A 23,792-nucleotide genomic window follows, 5' to 3' on the forward strand; every position below is an offset into this window, starting at 1 on the left:
CCACCACTCTCTGCGTGAAGAAGCCCCCCCTAATATTCCCTTTAAACTTTTCCCCTTTCACCCTTAACCCATGCCCTCTGGTTTTTTTCTCCTCTAGCCTCAGTGGAAAAAGCCTGCTTGCATTCACTCTATCTACACCCATCAAAATCTTATACACCTCTATCAAATCTCCCCTCATTCTTCTACACTCCAGGGAATAAAGTCCTAACCTATTCAATCTCTCTCTGTAACTCAGTTTCTCAAGTCCCGGCAACATCCTTGTGAACCTTCTCTGCACTCTTTCAACCTTATTTACATCCTTCCTGTAACTAGGTGACCAAAACTGTTCACAATACTCTAAATTCAGCCTCACCAATGCCTTATGTAACCTTACCGTAACACTCCAACTTTTATACTCTGATTTATAAAGGCCAATGTACCAAAAGCACTCTTTACAACTCTATTCACCTGTGATGTCACTTTTCAGGAATTCTGTACCTGTATTTCCAGATCCCTCTGTTCAACTGCACTCTTCAGAGTCCTACCATTTACCCTGTACGTTCTACTTTGGTTTGTCCTTCCAAAGTGCCTAACCCTAACCCTCACACTTGCCTGTGTTAAATTCCATTTGCCATTTTTCAGCCCATTTTTCTAGTTGGCCCAAATCCGTCGCACTTACCTTGCACCAAGTTGACCTTTCTCTACAGCCTAGCTATGACTGTAACACTACACTCTGCACCCTCTCCTTTCCTTCTCTATGAAGAGTATGTTATGTCTGTGTGGTGTATACTTTTCATGTACACTAATTCATGTGACAATAATCTTAGCACCCCACAAGCCACCAGGTCTCTAACTATCCTGGCTGCAAAGTTAAAAGTCCCCAAAAAAAGTCTGGTTTAAGTTAGTCTTATGGGTTGAGATGTGATGCTTACGATCGAATAGTCCTTTACTGATCAGGAACTCTGGTGTGGCCGCACTTGGAGTATTGCGTACAGTTCTGGTCGCCGCATTGTAAGAAGGATGTGGAGGCATTGGAAAGGGTACAGAGGAGGTTTACCAGGATGTTGCCTGGTATGGTGGGAAGGTCTTATCAGGAAAGGCTGAGGGACTTGAGGTTATTTTCATTAGAGAGAAGAAGGTTGAGAGGTGACCTAATTGAGGCATACAAGATGATCAGAGGGTTAGATAGGGTGGACAGTGAGAGCCTTTATCCTCGGATGGTGACGGCTAACACGAGGGGACATTAAATTAAGGGGTGGTAATTATAGGACGGATGTCAGAGGTAGGTTCTTTACTCAGAGGGTAGTAAGGGCGTGGAATGCCCTGCCTGCAGCAGTTGTGGACTCGCCAACTTTAAGGGCGTTCGAATGGTCAGTGGATAGGCATATGGATAACATTGGAATAGTTTAGGTTAGAGGGTCATTAGATTGGTTCCACTGGTCGGCGCAACATCGAGGGGCCGAAGGGCCTGTACTGCGCTGGAATGTTCTATGTTCTATGCTCTAGGAATGAAACACCCTCTCGATGAGGTGAGAGCGCAGTATGTTTAATGCAACATTGCACCATCTTCTGGTGCTGAAACAAATGACATAAAGATAACAGAGAACAAGCTCAGAATGGATGGGTTTTGGAGTAAGTCACCTGGTCCTGCCTTTAAAGTGTCTTTAAGGTTTTTAAAAATACATTCTTGGGATGTGGTGGCTGGGCCAACGTTTATTACTCATCTCTAGTTCCCCTTGGGAAGATGGTGGTGCGCTGCGTTCGTGTGGTTTGGGTACACACGCCTCGGGAGTGCCAGGATTTTGACCCAGTGGCAGTGAAGGAACGGTGACACATTCCCAAGTCAGGGTGGCGAGCGACTTGTAGAGTGGTATTCCCAGGTATCTGCCGCTCTTTGTCCTTCTCGGAGGTAGGTGCAGCCTAAGGAGCCTTGGTGAGTTGCTGCAGTGCTTCTGGTGAACATTGCCACTGTTGGTGGAGGGAGTGAATGTTTGTGGAAGGGGTAAAAAGGGCTATTTTGTGTCAAGCTTCTCGAGTTGGAGCTGAATTCACGCAGGGGAGACTAACCCATTGCACTCCTGACTTGTACCTGTACTCGTTGGGGTTTAGAAGGATGAGGGGGGATCTTATAGAGACGTATAAGATAATGAAGGGGATGGATAGGGTAGAGGTAGAGAGATTCTTCCCGATTAGAAAGGACAGCAGGACTAGAGGGCACAGCCTCAAGATAAGGCGGGGGGCAGTTTAGAACAGAGTTGAGGAGGAACTTCTTCACTCAAAGGGTGGTGAATCTCTGGAATTCTCTGCCCGTTGAAGTGGTGGAGGCTACCTCGCTAAATATATTTAAGTCACAGGTAGATAGGTTTCTGATAGACAAGGGAATTAGTTTAGAACGGAGTTGAGGAGGAACTTCTCCACTCAAAGGGTGGTGAATCTCTGGAATTCTCTGCCCGTTGAAGTGGTGGAGGCTACCTCGCTAAATATATTTAAGTCACGGGTAGATAGGTTTCTGACAGACAGGGGAATTAAGGGGAGAAAGCGGGAAAGTGGAACTGATCCACTTCGGATCAGCCATGATCTTATTGAATGGCGGGGCAGGCTCGAAGGGCTAGATGGCCTACTCCTGCTCCTATTTCTTATGTTCTTATGTAGGATTCCTAGCCTTTGACCTGCTCTGGTAGCCACATTATTTATAAGGCTAGTCCAGTTCAGTTTCTGGTAACATAAGAACATAATAGGAACGGGAGTAGGCCATCTAGCCCTTCGAGCCTGCCCCGCCATTCAATAAGATCATGGCTGATCTGAAGTGGATCAGTTCCACATTCCTGCTTTCTCCCCATATCTCTTAATTCCCCTTGTCTATCAGACAATGGTAACCCCCAGGATGTTGATATATATAAATTGTTTTCAGTCACGATTTCATATTAAGTACTGAAAAACCACTTTCTTTGCAATTACAAATGGATATCCTAAAACAACTTAGTTATAAAGTGCTTTTCATCACGGCATATTTGGTCTTTCAGAAGGCATTTGACAAAGTCCCGTGTAAGAGATTATTGTGCCAGATTAGCGCGCATGTGATTGGGGGAAGTGTATTGAGATGGATAGAAAACTGGTTGGCAGAGAGGAAACAAAAAATAGGAATTAATGGGTGCTTTTCAAATTGGCCGGCAGTAACTAGTGGGGGTGCCGCAGGGATCGGTGCTGGGACCCCAGCTATTCACAATATATATTAATGATTTGGATAAGGGAACAAAATGTAACATCTGAAAGTTTACAGATGATACCAAGTTGGGAGGGTGAACTGTGACGAGGATGTAGAGATCCTTCAGAATGATCTGGACAGGTTGGGTGAGTGGGTTAATCAATGGCAGATGCAGTATAATTTGGATAAATGTGAGGTTATTCACTTTGGAAGCAAAAACAAGAAGGCAGATTATTACCTGATTGGCTGTAAATTGGGAGAGGGGAGTGTGCAGAGGGACCTGGGTGTCCTTGTGCACCAGTCACTGAAGGTAAGCGTGCAGGTACAGCAGGCGGTAAAGAAGGTAAATGGTATGTTGGCCTTCATTGCGAGAGGTTTGGGGTACAGGAGCAGGGATGTGTTGTTGCAATTATACAGGGGCCTTGGTGAGGCCACACCTAGAGTATTGTGGGCAGTTTTGGTCTCCTTTTCTGGGGAAGGATGTTCTTGCTCTCGAGGGAGTGAAGGTTTACCAGGCTGATTCCAGGAATGGCGGGACTGATGTACGAGGAGAGGTTGACTGGGTTAGGATTGTTTTCGCTGGAGTTCAGATGAATGAGGGAAGGATCTCATAGAGATTTATAAAATTCTAACAGGACTAGACAGGGTAGATGTAGGGAGGATGTTCCCAATGGTGGGGGAGTCCAGACCCAGGGGTCACAGTCTGAGGATTCAGGGTAGACCATTTGGGACGGAGATGAGGAGACATTTCTTCACCCGGTGAGCCTGTGGGATTCATAAGAACACAAGAACATAAGAAATAGGAGCAGGAGTAGGCCATCTAGCCCTTCGAGCCTGCCCCGCCGTTCAATAAGATCATGGCTGATCTGCAGTGGATCAGTTCCACTTTCCCGCCCTCTCCCCATAACCCTTAATCCCCTCGCTTATCAAAAACCTATCTACCCGCGTCTTAAATATATTTAGCGAGGCAGCCTCCACCACTTCAACGGGCAGAGAATTCCAGAGATTCACCACCCTTTGAGTGAAGAAGTTCCTCCTCAACTCCGTTCTAAACCGCCCCCCCCCTTTATCTTGAGGCTGTGCCCCCTAGTCCTACTGTCCTTTCTGAGCGGGAAGAGTCTCTCCACCTCTATCCTATCCATCCCATCATCATCTTATACGTCTCAATAAGATCCCCCCTCATTCTTCTAAACTCTAACGAGTACAAGCCCAGTTTATTCAGCCTCTCCTCATAGCTCAACCCCCTCAACTCCGGTATCAGCCTAGTAAACCTCCTCTGCACTCCCTCCAAGGCCAAAATATCCTTGCGTAAGTGCGGCGACCAAAACTGCGCACAGTACTCCAGCTGCGGCCTCACCAATGCCCTATACAGCTGCAGCAAGACCTCCCTACTTTTATATTCAATCCCCCTCGCTATGAAGGCCAGCATCCCATTCGCCTTCTTGATGACCTGCTGCACCTGTAGGTTGGCACTGATGGCAGGGCGTTAAAATTGCAGAGTGCTGACGTCTTAGAGGATTGTGGGGCTGGAGGAGCTCAGACAGAGAGGAGCAGGATTGGAAAACAAGGACTAGAATTTTAAAATCGGCTTGTTGCTTGACTGTGAGCCTGTGTGTATGTCAGCGAGCACAGAGAGGATCCAGCAATAGGACTTTGGATGGACAACAGAATTTCTGATAATCTCTGTTCATGGAAGATAAGAAATGGGGGGGGGGCAGCCAACATTGCCATAGCTGGGTCTGGGGGTAACAGAGGCAAAACCATGAGATAGAAGTGAGGTCAGGTGATGACAGCACAGAAGTGAGATCAGAAGATTATTCAGGGATCGAGTGTAACACCTCATGGGGATTTCCATTTTCATATAAATTGGGTGAAACAGATTGGCAAAGGGATCCCCAACAATGAGTTCATAAACTCTAGTTGGGATTATTTCCTAAAGCAGCAAGTTCCAATAGCAATACAATATAACATTAAGGGTAAGGCTCTTAGCAGTGTGGAAGATCAGAAGGATCTTGGGGTCCAGATCCATAGGACTCTTAAATCGGCCTCGCAGGTGGAGGATGTGGTTAAGAAGGCGTATGGTGTACTGGCCTTCATTAATCGAGGGATTGAGTTTAGGAGTCGGGAGGTAATGCTGCAACTTTATAAGACCCTTGTCAGACCCCACTTGGAGTACTGTGCGCAGTTCTGGTCGCCTCACTACAGGAAGGATGTGGAAGCTATTGAGAGGGTGCAGAGGAGATTTACAAGGATGTTGCCTGGATTGGGAGGCATGCCTTATGAAGATAGGTTGAGGGAGCTCGGTCTTTTCTTCTTAGAGAGACGAAGGATGAGAGGTGACCTGATAGAGAATGTTGAGAGGAATAGATAGGGTGGATTCTCAGAGGCTATTTCCCAGGGCTGAAATGGTCGCTACGTGAGGACACAGATTTAAGGTGCTGGGGAGCAGGTACGGAGGAGATGTTAGGGGTAAGTTTTTCACTCAGAGGGTGGTGAGTGAGTGGAATCGGCTGCCGTCAGTGGTGGAGGCGAACTCGCTGGGGTCTTTTAAAAGACTTCTGGATGAGTACATGGGATTTAATGGAATTGAGGGTTATAGATAGGTAGGTAAGGATATGATCGGCGCAACTTGTGGGCTGAAGGGCATGTTTGTGCTGTAGTGTTCTATGTTCTATGTTCTAGCTCCCTCCAGGTGCCCCTGTTTCCTCCCACAGTCCAAAGATGTGCAGGTTAGGTGGATTGGCCATGCTAAATCGCCTCTTTTTGTCAGGGGGATAAGGCGGGTAAATGTGTGCGGCTACAGGGATAGGATCTGGGTGAGATTGTTGTCGGTGAGCTCGATGGACCAAATGGCCTCCTTCTGCACTGTAGTTTTATGATAATCAACATTTTGAGCAAACTACCCATGCTAATTATCTAAAAGTGCTTGACTTTGTCTGAAATCAGCAGATATTTTGAAACGGGTAAGCTCCAATTCTCTACCCACACCTAGCGGTGCACTAAGGCAGACTTTTGTCTGTTTCTGCAGCTAGTTATTCCCGGGACAGGTCATTAGTCTGTTACCAGAGGCTTAAAGAGATTCAGGGGTGTCACTCCACATCACGCATTGGCTGACCAGGAACCTCTGCCACTCTTATAGTGACGGTGTGGAGATGCTGGCGTTGGATTGGGGTAAACACAGTGAGAAGTTTCACAATAACCGGTTAAAGTCCAACAGGTTTGTGAGACTTCTTACTCTTATAGCTGATATATTGGGATGTGTTTGGAAGGAGGTGTAGGTTGATACCCAACCTGTTTTGCTGCATTTTGAATGCACCTTCCTTGTTTATCAAGTCCTGGGGTGGGGTTTGAACCCAGAGCTTCTTATTCAGTGGCAGGGACACTAACCCACTACACCACAGGACCTCTCAAAATGGGTAAATAGAGGGTAAGCATTGAACAGAATGAAATATTCAGTATGTTTGAGAAGCCTTTGTAATTAACTCCTCATTAGATCATTGGCATTATTTGACTAATTTAAATAGTTGTGTCTGCCACATGTGGACGGTGTAAGGACTGAGAATTATGCTAATTTTTCATTTCTTGCTTGTTTAAGAACTGAATTCAAATTCTCAAAGAATTTGGTGAGATTTGAACTTGATTTGGTTTTGATTTGATTTATTATTGTCATAGGTATTGACATACCATGAAAAGTATTGTTTCTTGCGCGCTATACAGACAAAGCATACCATTCATAAAGAAGGAAAGGAGACAGTGCAGAATGTAGCGTTACAGTCACAGCGAGGGTGTAGAGAAAGATCAACTTAATGCGAGGTAGGTCCATTCAAAAGTCTGACAGCAGCAGGGAAGAAGCTGTTCTTGAGTCGGTCGGTACGGGACCTCAGACTTTTGTATCTTTTTCTCGATGGAAGAAGGTGGAAGAGAGAATGTCCGGGGTGTGTGGGGGGGTCCTTAATTATACCGGTGCTTTACTGAGGCAGTGGGAAGTGTAGACAGAGTCAATGGATGGGAGGCTGGTTTGTGTGATGGATTGGGCTACATTCATGACATTTTGTAGTTCCTTGCGGTCTTGGGCAGAGCAGGATCCCAGACCAAGCTGTGATACAACCAGAAAGGATGCTTTCTATGGGGCATCTGGAAAAGTTGGTGAGAGTCGTAGCGGACATGCCAAATTTCCTTAGTCTTCTGAGAAAGTAGAGGCGTTGGTGGGGCTTTCTTAACTATAGTGTTGGCATGGGGGGGGACCAGGACAAGTTGTTGGTGATCTGGACACCTAAAAACTTGAAGCTCTCGACCCTTTCTACTTCATCCCCGTTGATGTAGACAGGGGCACGTTCTCCTTTACACCTCCTGAAATCGATGACAATCTCCTTTGTTTTGTTAACATTGAGGGAGAGATTATTGTTGCCGCACCAGCTCACCAGATTCTCTATCTCATTCCCGTACTCTGTCTCATCATTGTTTGAGATCTGACCCACTACGGTGGTGTCATCAGCAAACTGGAAAATGGAGTTGGAGGGGAATTTGGCCGCACGGTGATAGGTGTATAAGGAGTATAGTAGGGGGCTGAGAACACAGCCTTGTGGGGCACCAGTGTTGAGAATGATCGTGGAGGAGGTGTTGTTGCTTATCCTTACTGATTGCAGAGTGTGAGTTAGGAGTCTGACATAGGTGTCCTTGTTATTTAGATGCTCCAGGGTTGGGTGCAGGGCCAGGAGATGATGTTAGTTGTGGACCTGTTGCGGCGATAGGCGAACTGTAGTAGATCCAGGTAGTCCAGGACGGGGAAATTGATTTGTGCCATGACTAACCTTTCGATGCATTTCATAATGATGGATTCAGAGCCATCGGCCGATAGTCATTAAGACACACTGCTTGGCTTTTCTTAGGCACTGGGATGATGGTTGTTTTCTTGAAGCAGATAGGGACCTCAGCTTGTTGTAAAGAGAGGTTGAAGATATCTGTGAATATCCCCGCCAGCTGATCCACACAGGATCTGAGTGCCCGTCCGGGTATCCCATCCGCGTCAGTCACTTTCCGTGGGTTAACCTTCGAGAAAGCTGCTCTGATATCTGTAATGGTGACCCCCAGATACAGGTTCATCCAGAGATTCCGGGGTCCGACAATGACATCGTCACTGAACTATAATTCCCTTGAATGTTTGTATAAGGATGTGCATGGTATTGATGTTTTTCTCTTTTAATCCACAGGCGATTCGGTCCACCTTGTTGTCCAACGAGGGGCATACACGTGGTGGGTCGTACGAGGGCTGCTCTTGGATGTTTTGAGAGTTGCCTAGTGCTTCACTAGTGTACGCTTAAACTGGACCAACTGACGGGCAAGACGACAGCTCAGTGACTATCGCTGATTGCTGTGCAGACACATGGATTTGGGCCGGTGTCTGTGGGAGTTTGCGCATTCTCCCCGTGCTTGCGTGGGTTTTCTCCGGGTGCTCCGGTTTCCTCCCACACCCCAAAGATGCGCTCTTAGGCTGATTGGTGTAACAAATTGTCCCTAAATTAGTCTCCCCTCAATCTGGTTTCCAATGTGGAGTGCCATAAGCGGAGACAAAGGTCATGGGTGGAAGAGGGAACTCACAATGTTGAAATGGCGGCGTGTTGGGCCGAAGGGCCTGTTTCCCATGCTGTGTTGTTCTTTGTTCTATGATAATCCAGAGGAACCAGGCTATGGGCACAGGTTCAAATCCCACCTCGGCAGCTGGTGGAATTTAAATTAAATGAATAAGAACATAAGAAATAGGAGCAGGAGTAGGCCATCTAGCCCTTCGAGCCTGCCCCGCCATTCAATAAGATCATGGCTGATCTGTCGTGTCTCAGTTCCACATTCCCGCCCTCTCCCCATAACCCTTAATCCCCTCGCTTATCAAAAACCCGTCAACCCGCGTCTTAAAAATATTTAGCGAGGCAGCCTCCACCACTTCAACGGGCAGAGAATTCCAGAGATTCACCACCCTTTGAGTGAAGAAGTTCCTCCTCAACTCCATTCTAAACCGCCTCCCCTTTATCTTGAGGCTGTGCCCTCTAGTCCTACTGTCCTTTCTGAGCGGGAAGAGTCTCTCCACCTCTATCCTATCCATCCCATTCATCATCTTATACGTCTCAATGAGATCTCCCCTCATTCTTCTAAACTCTAACGAGTACAAGCCTAGTTTATTCAGCCTCTCCTCATAGCTCAACCCCCTCAACTCCGGTATCAGCCTAGTAAACCTCCTCTGCACTCCCTCCAAGGCCAAAATATCTTTGCGTAAGTGCAGCGACCAAAACTGCACACAGTACTCCAGCTGCGGCCTCACCAATGCCCTATACAGCCGCAGCAAGACCTCCCCACTTTTATATTCAATCCCCCTCGCTATGAAGGCCAGCATCCCATTCGCCTTCCTGACCACCTGCTGCACCTGCAGGCTGGGTTTTTGCGACTCATGCACAAAGACGCCCAGGTCCCTCTGCACCGTCGCCTGCTGCAGTTTTTCGCCATGTAAGTAATAGTCCTTCCTACCATTATTCCTACCAAAGTGGACCACCTCGCACTTGCCAACATCTGGAATTGAAAGCTAGTCTCAGTAATGGCGACCATGACAACTACCATCGATGGTTATAAAAGCCCACCTGGTTCATTAATGTCCCTTTAGGGAAGGAAATCTGCAGTCCTCATCCAGTCTGGCCTACATATAACTCCAGACTTACTGAAATGTAGTTGCCTTTGAACTGCTCCCTGAAATGATCAAGCGAGCTGCTCAGTTCAAGGGCATTTAGGGATGGACAAATGCTGCCAGTGGCATGTAGATCCCACAGACGAACAAAAATATTGACAGCAGCGTAAGTAATCAATGGTTTTGAGTTCTGTTGAAAGATCACAACCCTGCAAGTGTGAGGTTATCCACTTTGGCAGAAATAATAGTAGGAGGGATTACTATTTAAAGGGCGAAAAGCTGCAGCATGCTACGGTGCAGAGGGACCTGGGCGTCCTTGTGCACGAGTCGCAAAAACCCAGTCTGCAGGTGCAGCAGGTGATCAGGAAGGCGAATGGGATGCTGGCCTTTATAGCGAGGGGGATAGAATATAAAAGCAGGGAGGTCTTGCTGCAACTGTACAGGGCACTGGTGAGGCCGCAGCTGGAGTACTGTGTGCAGTTTTGGTCGCCGCACTTGCGCAAGGATATTTTGGCCTTGGAGGGAGTGCAGAGGAGGTTCACTAGGCTGATACCGGAGATGAGGGGGTTGGACTATGAAGAGAGACTAAATAGACTGGGTCTGTACTCGTTGGAGTTCAGAAGGATGAGGGGGGATCTTATAGAGACGTATAAGATAATGAAGGGGATGGATAGGGTAGAGGTAGAGAGATTCTTCCCGCTTAGAAAGGACAGCAGGACTAGAGGGCACAGCCTCAAGATAAGGGGGGGTGCAGTTTAGAACGGAGTTGAGGAGGAACTTCTTCACTCAAAGGGTGGAATTCTCAGCCCATTGAAGTGGTGGAGGCTACCTCGCTAAATATATTTAAGTCACGGGTAGATAGGTTTCTGATAGACAGGGGAATTAAGGGTTATGGGGAGAAAGCGGGAAAGTGGAACTGATCCACTTCACTGGGGAGTTCTGATCACAAACAGGGCATATAAAGGCACACACACAGTTTCGAGAATACTGATTAGAATGCGAGAGACTCCCCACTCTCCTGACGAAGAAACAGCGCTCCGAAAGCTAGTGGCACTTACCACCAAATAAACCTGTTGGACTCTAACCTGGTGTTGTGAGACTTCTTACTGTGTTTACCCCAGTCCAATGAAGACATCTCCACATCATGACTGTGAAGTATATCCTGCACAAAAACAGAGAATGCTGGGAAATCTCAGAAGCGTCAGCTAGCCTCGAAACGCTGGCTTTATTCTCTCCCCACAGATGCTGTCAGGCCTGCTGAGATTTTCTAACATTTTCTGTTTCTGTTCATATTCCAGCATCTGCAGTATTTTGCTTTTATCAAAGTATTTCTAGTCTTCACTTGTTTTACCTCCATTCCATTTAGGATTTGTGTTGAATGATCTTTCTTGCAAAGAGCAGCAGGTCCCTGACAGGTTGCAATGACTAAGAGTCTTGGAGGTCTACAACACAGAGAGAGGTCCTTCAGCTCATCAGATCTACACAACCACGAATGGCGGCACAGTGGTTCGTACAGCTGCCTGACAGCGCCGGGAACCCGGGTTCAATTCCTGATTCACTGTCTTTAAACTTCAATTTTGGAGGGGATGTGAGGGAAAAAAACATTATCACCCAAAGGGCAGTAGGTGTCTGGAAGTCACTGTCTGAAAGGAGGCCGAGACCCTCACAACCTTTAAGAAGTTCCTAATGTGCTGCCAAAGTATACAGGCCAAGGGCTGGAAAATGGGATTAGAGTAGTTAAGTTTATTTATTAGTGTCACAAGCAGACTTACATTAACACTGCAATGAAGTTACTGTGTGAAAATCCCCTAGTGGCCACACTCCTGTTCGGGTACACTGAGGGAGAATTTAGCACGGCCAATGCACCCTAACCAGCACGTCTTTCGGACTGCGGGAGGAAACTGGAGCACCCGGAGGAAACCCACGCAGACATGGGGAGAACATGCAGACTCCGCACAGACAGTGAGTGGCTCGAGCCAGGAATCGAACCGGGGTCCCTGGCAGCAGGCACCAATCACACAGGAACATTTTGAGGATTTACCCCAAAGTGGGATCAGTTTAGCTGGGAATCTATTCCATTAGCCAATCACTATCCCCAAAGAGAGAGAGAGAGGAACCCTTTGAAAGAGGAAGAGGATACAAAGCTCCAGTTGATTGGCTAATCGCTCGACATATGCAAATTAACACACGGGCAGACTCAGAAAGAGCTGCTTTCTGCATCTAATTTGCTGCCGAGTAGTAAATCCTGACACAGTTAGTGCAATTAGAGGAAATTTAAAGTAGTATAAATCAATTAGTAGTTGAACAGTGTCAGCCTGATTTAAAAGTGGGAAGGTCAGTCGGACCTGTCTGTGCGCCCCGCCTTTTTCCTGAGTGACAGCCGCGGGATTCGGGCCTAATGGAGGGTTTCAGCCCCGAGGTGGATTTGTCGTCTACAGCCGCCGGCGGCACAGAGCAGACGGAGCTGTCGCGGATGATCGCCCTGGAGCAGCAGAAGGCTCAGTTCCAGCTGAAGGTGCACACTTTCACCGAGGTTTGCTGGGATAAGTGTGTGGACAAGCCGGCCTCCCGCCTGGATTCTCGGACGGAGACCTGCCTGGTCAGTTGTGTGGAGCGCTTCGTGGACACCACGCTGGCCATCACCAACCGCTTCGCCCAGATGGTGCAGAAGGGAGGGCATTGAGGCGTTGGTCAGGGTGGCCTTCTTCCCCCCACCAGGTCTGGGGTGTGTGCTGCAAGAAGCTGCAGTGCTGAGCGAAGGGACAAGTGACTGGAAAATCTCAGCAGGTCTGGAACATTTAACCCACGGAGAAAATGCTGGAAAATCTCAGCGGGTCTGGAACATTTAACCCACAGAGAAAATGCTGGAAAATCTCAGCGGGTCTGGAACATTTAACCCACAGAGAAAATGCTGGAAAATCTCAGCAGGTCTGGAACATTTAACCCACAGAGACAATGCTGGAAAATCTCAGCGGATCTGGAACATTTAACCCACAGAGAAAAAATCTTAGCGGATCTGGAACATTTAACCCACAGAGAAAATGCTGGAAAATCTCAGCAGGTCTGGAACATTTAACCCACAGAGACAATGCTGGAAAATCTCAGCGGATCTGGAACATTTAACCCACAGAGAAAAAATCTTAGCGGATCTGGAACATTTAACCCACAGAGAAAATGCTGGAAAATCTCAGCAGATCTGGAACATTTAACCCAAAGAGAAAATGCTGGAAAATCTCAGCGGCTCTGGAATGTTTAACCCAAAGAGAAAATGCTGGAAAATCTCAGCGGGTCTGGAACGTTTAACCCAAAGAGAAAATGCTGGAAAATCTCAGCGGGTCTGGCAGCATCTGTAAGGAGAGAGAAAAGAAGAGCTGATGTTCCAAACCCAGGCCACCCTTTTGTCAAAGCTGTGAGTTTTGCACGTGTTTTCAGCATTGCTGCCCTGTCCAAGGTCATTCAGCAACTTTCTCTTTCGCTCTCTGATGTAACTCACACTCAGACGACTCATTAAAAGCCTGTTTTCAACTTGACTAACCTTGGTGTACTCTCCTGGAATGGTTTTTAATCTGAAGAGAAAAAGAACTGGGCGGGGGGGGAGGTGGGTGTTGGGAATGAGGTGAGTGAGTGGAGGGCTAGCATGGCAGTGATGGGCTGATTGCCTTACAGTGCAGAAAGAGGCTGGGGGACCCCTCTACCACGGCTATGTTCGCAGCCAGGTCTCCCTGGAGAGGGAGCATGTGGTGTCTGTGGGTGCAGTTGATGCCTTCTGTGCCCACTGGGCACTGCAGGGGCTGGTGTGCGTTATAGACCCCGACAATCACATTTTGATTTGATGTGTCTTAAGTTTCCTTTGTACTTTGTTCGGGCTGTTCTCCTTTTTGGGAGCTGCTCCTTTTACTTTGTCCTAATTTAGTTTGAGTTTGTCTATTTGGTTTGACCACCTGGCAATCTTTGTGTCAAAAAAAATTACAGCACAGGAACAGGCCCTCCAAGCCTGCACAAACCATGCTGTTTGATTGAACTAAAGCCCCCTACCCTTCCAAGGACCCATCCTATTCATGTTTGCCAAGATGCCTCTTAAAAGTCACAATCATATCTGATTCCACGTCCTTCCTCAGCACCGAGTTCCACGCACCCACCACCCTTTGATTAAAAAAGAAATTGCTTCATACATCTCCCTTTAAACCTTGCCCCTCGCACCTTAAACTTGTGTCCCCTAGTAATTGATTCCTCCACCCTGGGGGAAAAAAAGCTTCTGACTATCCACTCTGTCCATGCCCTCAATCTTGTAGACTTCTATCAGGTCGCTCCTCAACCTCTCTCGTTCCAGTGAGAACAAACCAAGTTTCTCCAACCTCTCCTCATAGCTAATGCCCTCCATACCAGAGCAACATCCTGGTAAATCTTTTCTGTACCCTCTCCAAAGCCTCCACATCCATCTGGTAATGTGGCAACCAGAACTGAACACTATATTCCAAGTGTGGCATAACTAAGGTTCTATAAAACTGCAACATGACTTGCCAATTTTTAAACTCAATGCCCTGGCCGATGAAAGCAAGCATGCCATATGCCTTCTTGACTACCTTCTCCACCTGCATTGACACTTCCAGTGACCTGTGTACCTGTACACCCAGATCCCTCTGCCTGTCAAAACTCTTAAGGGTTCTGCCATTTACTATATATTTCCTCTCTGTATTAGACCTTTTAAAATGCATTACCTCACATTTGTCTGGATTAAACTCCATCTGCCATCTCTCTGCCCATGTCTCCAACTGATCTGTATCCTGCTGTATCTTCTGATGGTCTTCATTGATATCCGCAAATCCAGCAAATTTTGTGTCATCTGCAAACTTACTAATCAAACCAGTTACATTTTCCTCCAAATCATTTTTATATATAATAAACAGCAAAACTCCCAGTGCCACTTGTCACAGCCCTCCATACAAAAACACACATTTCCACTGCTACCCTCTGTCTAAGACTTGCATTCCAACCATTATCTTGTAAATTGAGTTTGTCTATATATGCCCTGTTCGTGAACACAACTCCCACTCACCTGATGAAGGGGTAGTGCCCCAAAAGCATGTGCTCCCAAGTTAGACTTTAATCTGGTGTTGAGACTTCTTACTGTTCTGACTGAGCTAGTTCTGTACCTACCTTGCCAGTTCACCTCTGATCCCATGTGACTTCACCTGCTGCACCAGCCTGCCATGGGGGGAGCTTTTCAAAGGCTTTACTGAAGTCCATGTAGACAACATCCACTTCCCTATCCTCGGCAATCATCTTTGTCACTTCCTCGAAAAACTCGATGGAAGTTAGTGAGGCACAACCTCCTCTTCAAAAACTATTTGCCTCTCGCTAATACAAGAACAATACAGCACAAGAACAGGCCCTTCGGCCCTCCAAGCCTGTACCGATCATGTGTTCCTAACTAGACCATCCGTTTATATCCCTCTATTCCCAGTCTGTTCATGTGGCTATCCAGATAAGTCTTAAGTGATCCTAGTGTGACTACCTCAACCACCTTGCTTGGTAGTGCATTCCAGGCCCCCACCACCCTCTGTTAAATACGTCCCCCGCATATCCATATTGAACCTTGCCCCCCCCCTTACCTTGAACTTGTGACCCCTTATTTCTGACCTGGGAAAAATCTTCTAAGTGTTCACCCTATCTATGCTCTTCATAATTTTATAAACGTCACCCCTCAACCTCTGTCTTTCCAGGGAGAACAACCCTAGTTTACGCGATCTTGCCTCATAGCTAATACCCTCCATACCAGGCAACATCCTGGTAAACCTTTTCCGTACTCTCTCCAAAGCCTCCACGTCTTTCTGGTAGTGTGGTGACCAGAACTGGATGCAGTATTCCAGATGTGGCCTAACCAACATTCTATATAACTGCAACATCACAGACCAAATTTTATACTTTATGCCCTGTCCAATAAAGGCAAGCATGCCATATACCTTCTTCACCACCTTCTCCACCTGTGCTGCCACCTTTAAGGATCTGTGGACTTGCACACCCAGATCCCTCTGTGTGTCTATACTCCTGATGGTTCTGCCATTTATTGTGTAGCTCCCCCCAGCATTAGATCTACCAAAATGCATCACTTCGCATTTATCTGGATTAAATTCCTTCTGCCATTTCTCCACCCAATTTTCCAGCCTATCTATATCCTGCTGTATTCTTTGACAATGTTTATCACTATCCACAACTCCAGCAATCTTTGTGTTGTCTGCAAACTTACTGATCACACCAGCTACATCTTCCTCCAAATCATTTATATATATCACAAACAGGAGAGGTCCCAGTACAGAGCCCTGTGGAACACTAGTCACAGACCTCCAATCAGAAAAAAACCCCTCCACTGCTACCCTCTGTCTCCTATGGCCAAGCCAGTTCTGTAACCATCTAGCTAGCTCTCCTTTTATCCCGTGAGATTTAACCTTTTACACCAGCCTGCCATGAGGGACCTTGTCTTTACTGAAATCCAGGTAGACAACATCCATGGCCCTTCCCTCGTCAATCATTTTTGTCACCACCTCAAAAAACTCAATCAAATTTGTGAGGCATGACCTCCCTCATACAAAACCATGTTGTCTATCGCTAATGAGACTATTCAGTTGTAAATATGTATAGATCCTATCTGTAAGAATCTTCTCCAACAATTTCCCTATCACGGACATCAAGCTCACTGGCCTATAGTTACCCGGGTTATCCTTACTACCCTTCTTAAATAACGGGACCACATTTGCTATCCTCCAATCCTCTGGGACCTCACCTGTGTTCAGTGAACAAAGATTTCTGTTAGAGGCCCAGCAATTTCATCTCTTGTCTCTCTCAGTAATCTAGGACAGATGCCATTTGGTCTTGAGGATTTGTCCACCTTAATGCTTCCTAAAACACCTAACACTTCCTCCCTTGTAATTGTGATTTGTTCTAACGGGTCTACACATCCCTCTGAGACACTACTAATCAATGTATCCCTCTCCTTTGTGAATACTGATGCAAAGTATTCATTTAGGATCTCACCTACTTCCTTGGGTTCCAAGCATAATTCCCCTCTTTCGTTCTTGAGAGGTCCGACTCTTTCTCTGACAACCCTCTTGCTCCTAACATATGGATAAAATGCCTTGGGATTCTCCTTAATCCTGTCTGCTAAAGACATTTCGTAATGCTTTTTGCCCTTCTAACTCCCTGTTTGAGTTCTTTTCTACTTTCTCTATATTCCTCCAGTGCTTTGTCTGTTTTTAGCTACCTGAACCTTATGTATGCCTCTTTTTTTTCTTGTTGATTAGATCCACAATTTCTCTGGTTATTCACGGCTCTCGAATCCTATCCCATCTTTCCTTTTTACAGACACATGCCTGTCCTGTACTCCTATCAACTGCTCCTTAAAAGACTCCCAAATGCCAGATGTGGATTTACCCTCGAACAACCTCTCCCAATCAACAGCCACCAAATCCTGCCTAATCTGGCTGTAGTTAGACTTGCCACAATTCAGCACCTTACCCATAGGACAGCACTCATCCTTTTCCATGACTGTCTGAAAGTTTACAGAATTGTGGTCACTGTTCACCACATGTTCCCCCACTGAAACTGATGACCTGACCGGGCTCATTCCCCAGTACTAGGTCCAGTATAGCCCCCTCTCTAGTTGCACTATCTACATATTGTTTCAAAGAACCTTCCTGGACACATTTTACAAATTCCTCCCTGTCTGGATCCCCAGCCCTAAGGGATTTCCAGTCTATATGAGGGAAATTAAAGTCTCCCACTACAACAACCCTACACCTGTCCAGAATCTCCTTATATCAGTTCCTCACCTCCCTGTGGGCTGTTGGGAGGCCTGTAGTATACCCCCAGCATAGTGACTGCACCCTTCCTGTTTCTGAGCCCTACCAACAGTGTCTTGTTACATGATCCTTCCAAATTGTCCACCCTCTAAAGCTGTAATATGCTCCTTAACCAGTATTGCTACTCCCCCACCTCTTCTAGCTCCTCCTCTGTCTCGCCTAAAACTCTTATACCCCGGAATATTCAGCTGTCAGTCCTGTCCTTTTAACCAAGTCTCTGTCACTTGAACCACATCCAAGTTCCGTGCATGCATTAAGGCCCTGTGTTTATCTGTTTTGCCCTTTACGCTCCTTATATTGAAGCAGATGCACTCCAGGCCCACTGAGTTCATCCTCACCCAGATTGCTCTTCCTCTTAGGTAGCCTTGTCTTGGCCCCATGTTCGTCACCAGTCTCTACACTTGCTGACCTATTGTTCTGATTCTCACCCCCCTGCCACATTAGTTTAAACCCTCCTGAACCACACTAGCAAACGTCCCAGCCAGGATATTGGTGTCCCTCCAGTTCAGGTGTAACCCTTCCTTCTTGTACAGGTCCCATCCTCCCTGGAAGACTTCCCAGTGATCCACAAAACTGAAACCCTCCCTCCCAGTTCTTTAGCCACATGTTCAGCTGCACAATCTCCCTTTCCTAGCCTCACTAGAACGGGGCACATGGAGTAATCCAGAGATTGCCACCCTAGAGGTTCTGCTTTTAGCCTTCTACCTAACTCCCTGAATTGCTCTTGCAGTATCTCCCTGCTCTTTCTGCCTATGTCATTTACACCAATGTGGACAATGACGTCTGTCTGATTACTCTCCCTTTTAGAATACAGAGACATCCAGGACCCCGGCACCAGGGAGGCAGACTATGATCCTGGAGTGTCGTTCAAGCCCATAGAACTGCCTGTCTGTGCCTCTAATGATTGAGTCCCCCATTACTATTGCTCTCCTATTCTCCCCCTTTCCCTTATGAGCCAAGCCTGACTCCGTGCCAGAGACCTAGTCACCGTGGCTTACCCCAAAAAGTCGTCTCTCTCTCTCTCTCTCACACACACACACCCCACACCCCCTCCCCCCAGTATCCAACACAGTATGCCTATTTTGGAGGGGAACAACCACAGGGGATCCCTGTACTGACTGCTTCCTCCCCTCCCCTCTCCTGACTGTCACCCAGCTAGCTTCATTTTTAGGTGTTACCACTTCCCAATAACTGCAATCTGTCAACCCATCTGCCTCCCGAATGATCCAAAGTTCATCCAGTTCCAGCCTCTAATTCCCTAAGGTGGTCTGTGAGGAGCTGGAGCTGGGTGCACCTCCCACAGGTGAAGTCCTCCCACATCCTGCAAGAGGAACATTGGACTGCCCTACCTGCCATCCTCTCCACCAAACTCCCAACAAGATAAGAAGAGTTAGAAAAAGAAAAGCTTCCCTGTTCCCACACCGAGTCTTCCTTGTTAGGTTAGAGGAGGAGGGAGGGTAGGAGGGTTTCCTCACCATTCAAATTTATTGGGTAAGACAAAACCTTCCCAGGTTTCCCCACGGCCGACTTCTGGTTTCCAGACGCTCTGGGGGAAAAAAACTCTGATAAAAGTAAATTAATGTCAAAAAACTCTTACTTTCCAGCTGTCGTCGTCAAAATCACTCCCTTCTCTGCCTCGTCCACTGGAAGAATGAGGTTGAAACCTCAGAGATAAGTATCTTTTAAAGAAAAAATACAAAAACCTTCCCAGGTTCTCCCCACGGCCGACTTCCAGTCCACTTATTTCCAAGTGAGAGTAAATTCTGTCTCAAAGGATCCACTCTGATAATTACCCCGCCACTGACGTAAGGCTCACCGTCCTGTAATTACCTGGATTATTCTTGCTACCCTTCTTAAACAAAGGAACAATATTGGCTATTCTCTGGTACGTCTGGAGATGCTGGCGTTGGACTGGGGTATGCACATTAAGAAGCCTCTCAACACTGGGTTAAAGTCCAACAGGTTTATTTGGTAGCACAATCTTTTGGAGTGTCGCTCCTTCAGGTGTGTGAGGAGTTGCCTTCGCAAACAGGGCATATATAGACACAAACTCAATTTACACAATATCTCCACTCACGTTCTGCTCCTTTAAGACTTGATTACCTGTAAAGACTCGCATTCCAACCAATACCTTGTAAATTGAGTTGTTTCCCTCCAAAGCAAGTATGCCTATTTGTGAACCAATTACTGCCCCATAAGTCTACTCCCCATCATTAGCAAAGTGATGGGAGGGGTCAGCAACAATACTAATAGCCAGCTCTTAACAATAACCTGCTCACTGACACTTACCATTAGGCTCTGCCAGGGTCACTAACTTCATTACAGCTTAGCTTCAACATGAACGAAACAGCTGGACTCCAGAGGCGTGAGAACGACAGCTTTTGACATTAAGGCCACGCTTGACCAAGTGTGGCATCAAGGAGCCCTAGTGAAACTGGAGTCAATGGGAATCATACCTAGACACAGGAGAATGGCTGTGGTGGTTACAGGTCACTCAGCTCAGTTCCAGGACATTACTGCAGGAGTCCCTCAGGGCAGTGTCCTAGACCCAGCCATCTTCGTGCTGCTTCATCAATCACATTCCTTCTATCGTAAGGTCAGAGGAGGGATGTTCGCTGATGTTCTGCACCATTCATGACTCATACGCCATGGGCTTTGGTGGCAGTCACAAGTCTGTTTTCATGCTCCATTTTTAGAGTCATAGAGGTTTACAGCATGGAAACAGGCCCTTCGGCCCAATTTGTTCATGCTGCCCAGTTTTTACCATGAAGCTAGTCCCAATGCCCATATCCCTTGATACCCATCTTACCCATGTAACTGCCTAAATATTTTTTAAAAGACAAAATTGTGCCCATCTCTACTACTGCCTCTGGCAGCTCGTTCCAGACACCCTCTGTGTGAAAAAATTTCCCCTCTGGACACTTTTGTATCTCTCCCCTCTCACCTTAAACCTATGCCCTCCAGTTTTAGACTCCCCTACCTTTGGGAAAAGATGTTGACTATCTTGCTGATCTGTGCCCCTCATTATTTTGTAGACTTCTATAAGATCACCCCTCAGCCTCCTACGCTCCAGAGAAAAAAGTCCCAGTCTAATCAGCCTCTCCTTATAACTCAAACCATCAAATCCCGGTAGCATCCTAGTAAATCTTCTCTGCACTCTTTCTAGTTTAATAACATCCTTTCTACAATAGGGTGACCTGAACTGTACACAGTATTCCAAGTGTGACCTTACCAATGTCTTGTACAACTTCAACAAGACGTCCCAACTCCTGTATTCAATGTTCTGACCAATGAAACCAAGCATGCTGAATACCTTCTTCACCACTCTGTCCACCTGTGGCTCCAATTTCAAGGAGTTATGGACCTGTACCCCTAGATCTTTGTTTTTTTTCCAAAAATATACTTTATACATAAAAATCTCAAACTATTGCAAATGTACAGGGCTTTGAACTGCAAACAATGCAGAATGAAGACATATTTACAGATTTGTACAAATTACAATCATTACATTTCAATACTTAAAATTATATACATGCCTCAGTAAATTACTGTGTGCCGTTAGTGCTCAGATTGGCACACAGTTACGCAGGTCGAGGGTATTCTGCAGTTCCTGGGCCCTCGGTCTGCCTCCGTTAAAAGGCCTTACAGTGTGGCCTTTCCCCATTGTGCCTTTGCGGTGGCTGCCCCAAGCTTCAGCCCGTCCCTCAGCACGTAGTCCTGGACCTTGGAATGTGCCAGTCTGCAACACTCGGTCGAGGACAGTTCTTTCAGCTGGAAGATCAGCAAGTTTCGGGCGGACCAAAGTGCGTCCTTCACCGAGTTGATGACCTTCCAGCAGCAGTTGATATTTGTCTCGGTGTGCGCCCCCGGAAATAGCCTGTAGAGCACAGAGTCCTGCGTCACCGAGCTGCTCGGGACGAACCTCGACAAATACCACTGCATCTCGCTCCAGACCTTCTTTGCAAAGGCACATTCCAGAAGGAGATGTGCGACCGTCTCGTCAGCCCCGCAGCCGCTTCGAGGGCAGCGTGCGGTGATGTTGAGACCTCGAGCGTGCATAAAGGATCTGACGGGGAGTGCCCTTCTCACCACCAGCCAAGCCGGATCTTGGTGCTTGTTTGTCAGTTCTGGTGATGAGGCGTTCTGCCAGATGACACTGACAGTCTGCTCAGGGAACCATCCGACAGGATCCGCCGTCTCCTTTTCTCTCAGGGCCCCAAGGACGTTACGCGCTGACCACTGCTTAATCGCCGTGTGGTCAAAGGTGTGTTTGCGGAAAAATTTCTCCACGAAGGACAGACTCTTTTAGAGACTTCTGGATGAGTACATGGGACTTAATAGGATTGAGGTTTATAGGTAAACCTCGTAGGTAGGGATAGCATCGGTGAAACGTGGGCCGAAGGGCCTGTTTGCGCTGTAGTTTTTGTATGTTCTACGTGGACAACTTGAACATGATTGCACTTTTAGCAATGACCAATTTGGAATGTCTGTGTCCTTCGTGGAGAAATTTTTCCGCAAACACACCTTTGACCACAAGGCGATTAAGCAGTGGTCAGCGCGTAACGTCCTTGGGGCCCTGAGAGAAAAGGAGACGGCGGATCCTGTCGGATGGTTCCCTGAGCAGACTGTCAGTGTCATCTGGCAGAACGCCTCATCACCAGAACTGACAAACAAGCACCAAGATCTGGCTTGGCTGGTGGTGAGAAGGGCACTCCCCGTCAGATCCTTTATGCACGCTCGAGGTCTCAACATCACCGCACGCTGCCCTCGAAGCGGCTGCGGGGCTGATGAGACGGTCGCACACCTCCTTCTGGAATGTGCCTTTGCAAAGAAGGTCTGGAGCGAGATGCAGTGGTATTTGTCGAGGTTCGTCCCGAGCAGCTCGGTGACGCAGGACTCTGTGCTCTACAGGCTGTTTCCGGGAACGCACACCGAGACAAATATCAACTGCTGCTGGAAGGTCATCAACTCAGTGAAGGACGCACTTTGGTCCGCCCGAAACTTGCTGATCTTCCAGCTGAAAGAACTGTCCTCGACCGAGTGTTGCAGACTGGCACATTCCAAGGTCCAGGACTACGTGCTGAGGGACGGGCTGAAGCTTGGGGCAGCCGCCGCAAAGGCACAATGGGGAAAGGCCACACTGTAAGGCCTTTTAACGGAGGCAGACCGAGGGCCCAGGAACTGCAGAACACCCTCGACCTGCGGAGCTGTGTGCCAATCTGAGCACTAACGGCACACAGTAATCTTTTGAGGCGTGTATATAGTTTTTTAAGTATTGAAATGTAATCATTGTAATTAGTACAAATATGTAAATATTGAGACATGGACATAGTTTTTTTAAGTACTGAAATGTTAAGTACTGAAATGTAGTCACTGTAGTTTTGGACAGATCTGCAAAAATGTTTTCATTCCGCATTCTTTTGCTACTCGAAGCCCTGTACATTGTAATAGATTACTTGAGATTTTTATGAATAAAGTATATTTTTGGAAAAAAAAATTTGGAATGTCTGTTAATACTTTGAAACACCTCAGAATATAACATGATCACTGTACAAAACTGGAATAAGGTTGCAGCTTGTGTGACATTCTTGGAACATTCAAAGTTATAAGTAGGCTTACGTTAAATACTGCCAAAATTAGCACAGGTAAAAATGAATGTAGCACATCCACTGCCTGGTAACCCAAAGAAATTCAGCCCCACGTTAAACTACATTAACTATGAAAGAGGGAGAAGGAAGAGGAATCCATATAATGGCATCCCCGCACAGGGAGCCTCCACCCACTCCCCACACCAAAAATTCGTGTTGCAGGAATAATCCCGCCATCTGGCATCCAGGCCCATTCCAACACACCTCCTCACTGTTGTGTGTGCCAGAGCCTATCACTTTAACATGAAGCTGACTATATACTCACACTGCCGCTCCAAACAAGCTTTTACCTGTATATGTTTGTGAAATCCAGCTGCATGCCAGTACTGGGAAATAAAATGGGGAAATGTTTCTCTGTAAGGTGTCGGCTTTATTTGCTGCCCTATTTGCATATCCACACCCATTCGCCAGACGGGCAAAAGCCCGACATGAGG

At 46.9% G+C, this 23,792-nt stretch overlaps 1 protein-coding gene across 1 annotated transcript; it reads left to right on the forward strand.

Annotated features, from left to right (window-relative positions):
• Positions 1-11,980: 11,980 nt before the first annotated feature.
• Positions 11,981-12,564, forward strand: timm8b (translocase of inner mitochondrial membrane 8 homolog B (yeast)). The gene has a single exon (XM_080217427.1). It carries the CDS (start codon positions 12,253-12,255, stop codon positions 12,535-12,537), a length of 285 nt encoding a protein of 94 aa, XP_080073553.1. The 5' UTR covers positions 11,981-12,252; the 3' UTR covers positions 12,538-12,564.
• Positions 12,565-23,792: the final 11,228 nt, after the last annotated feature.

Source organism: Carcharhinus amblyrhynchos, chromosome 35 (assembly GCF_965287045.1).
Source record: "Carcharhinus amblyrhynchos chromosome 35, sCarAmb.v2.hapA, whole genome shotgun sequence".
Classification (NCBI taxonomy): Eukaryota; Metazoa; Chordata; class Chondrichthyes; order Carcharhiniformes; family Carcharhinidae; genus Carcharhinus; species Carcharhinus amblyrhynchos.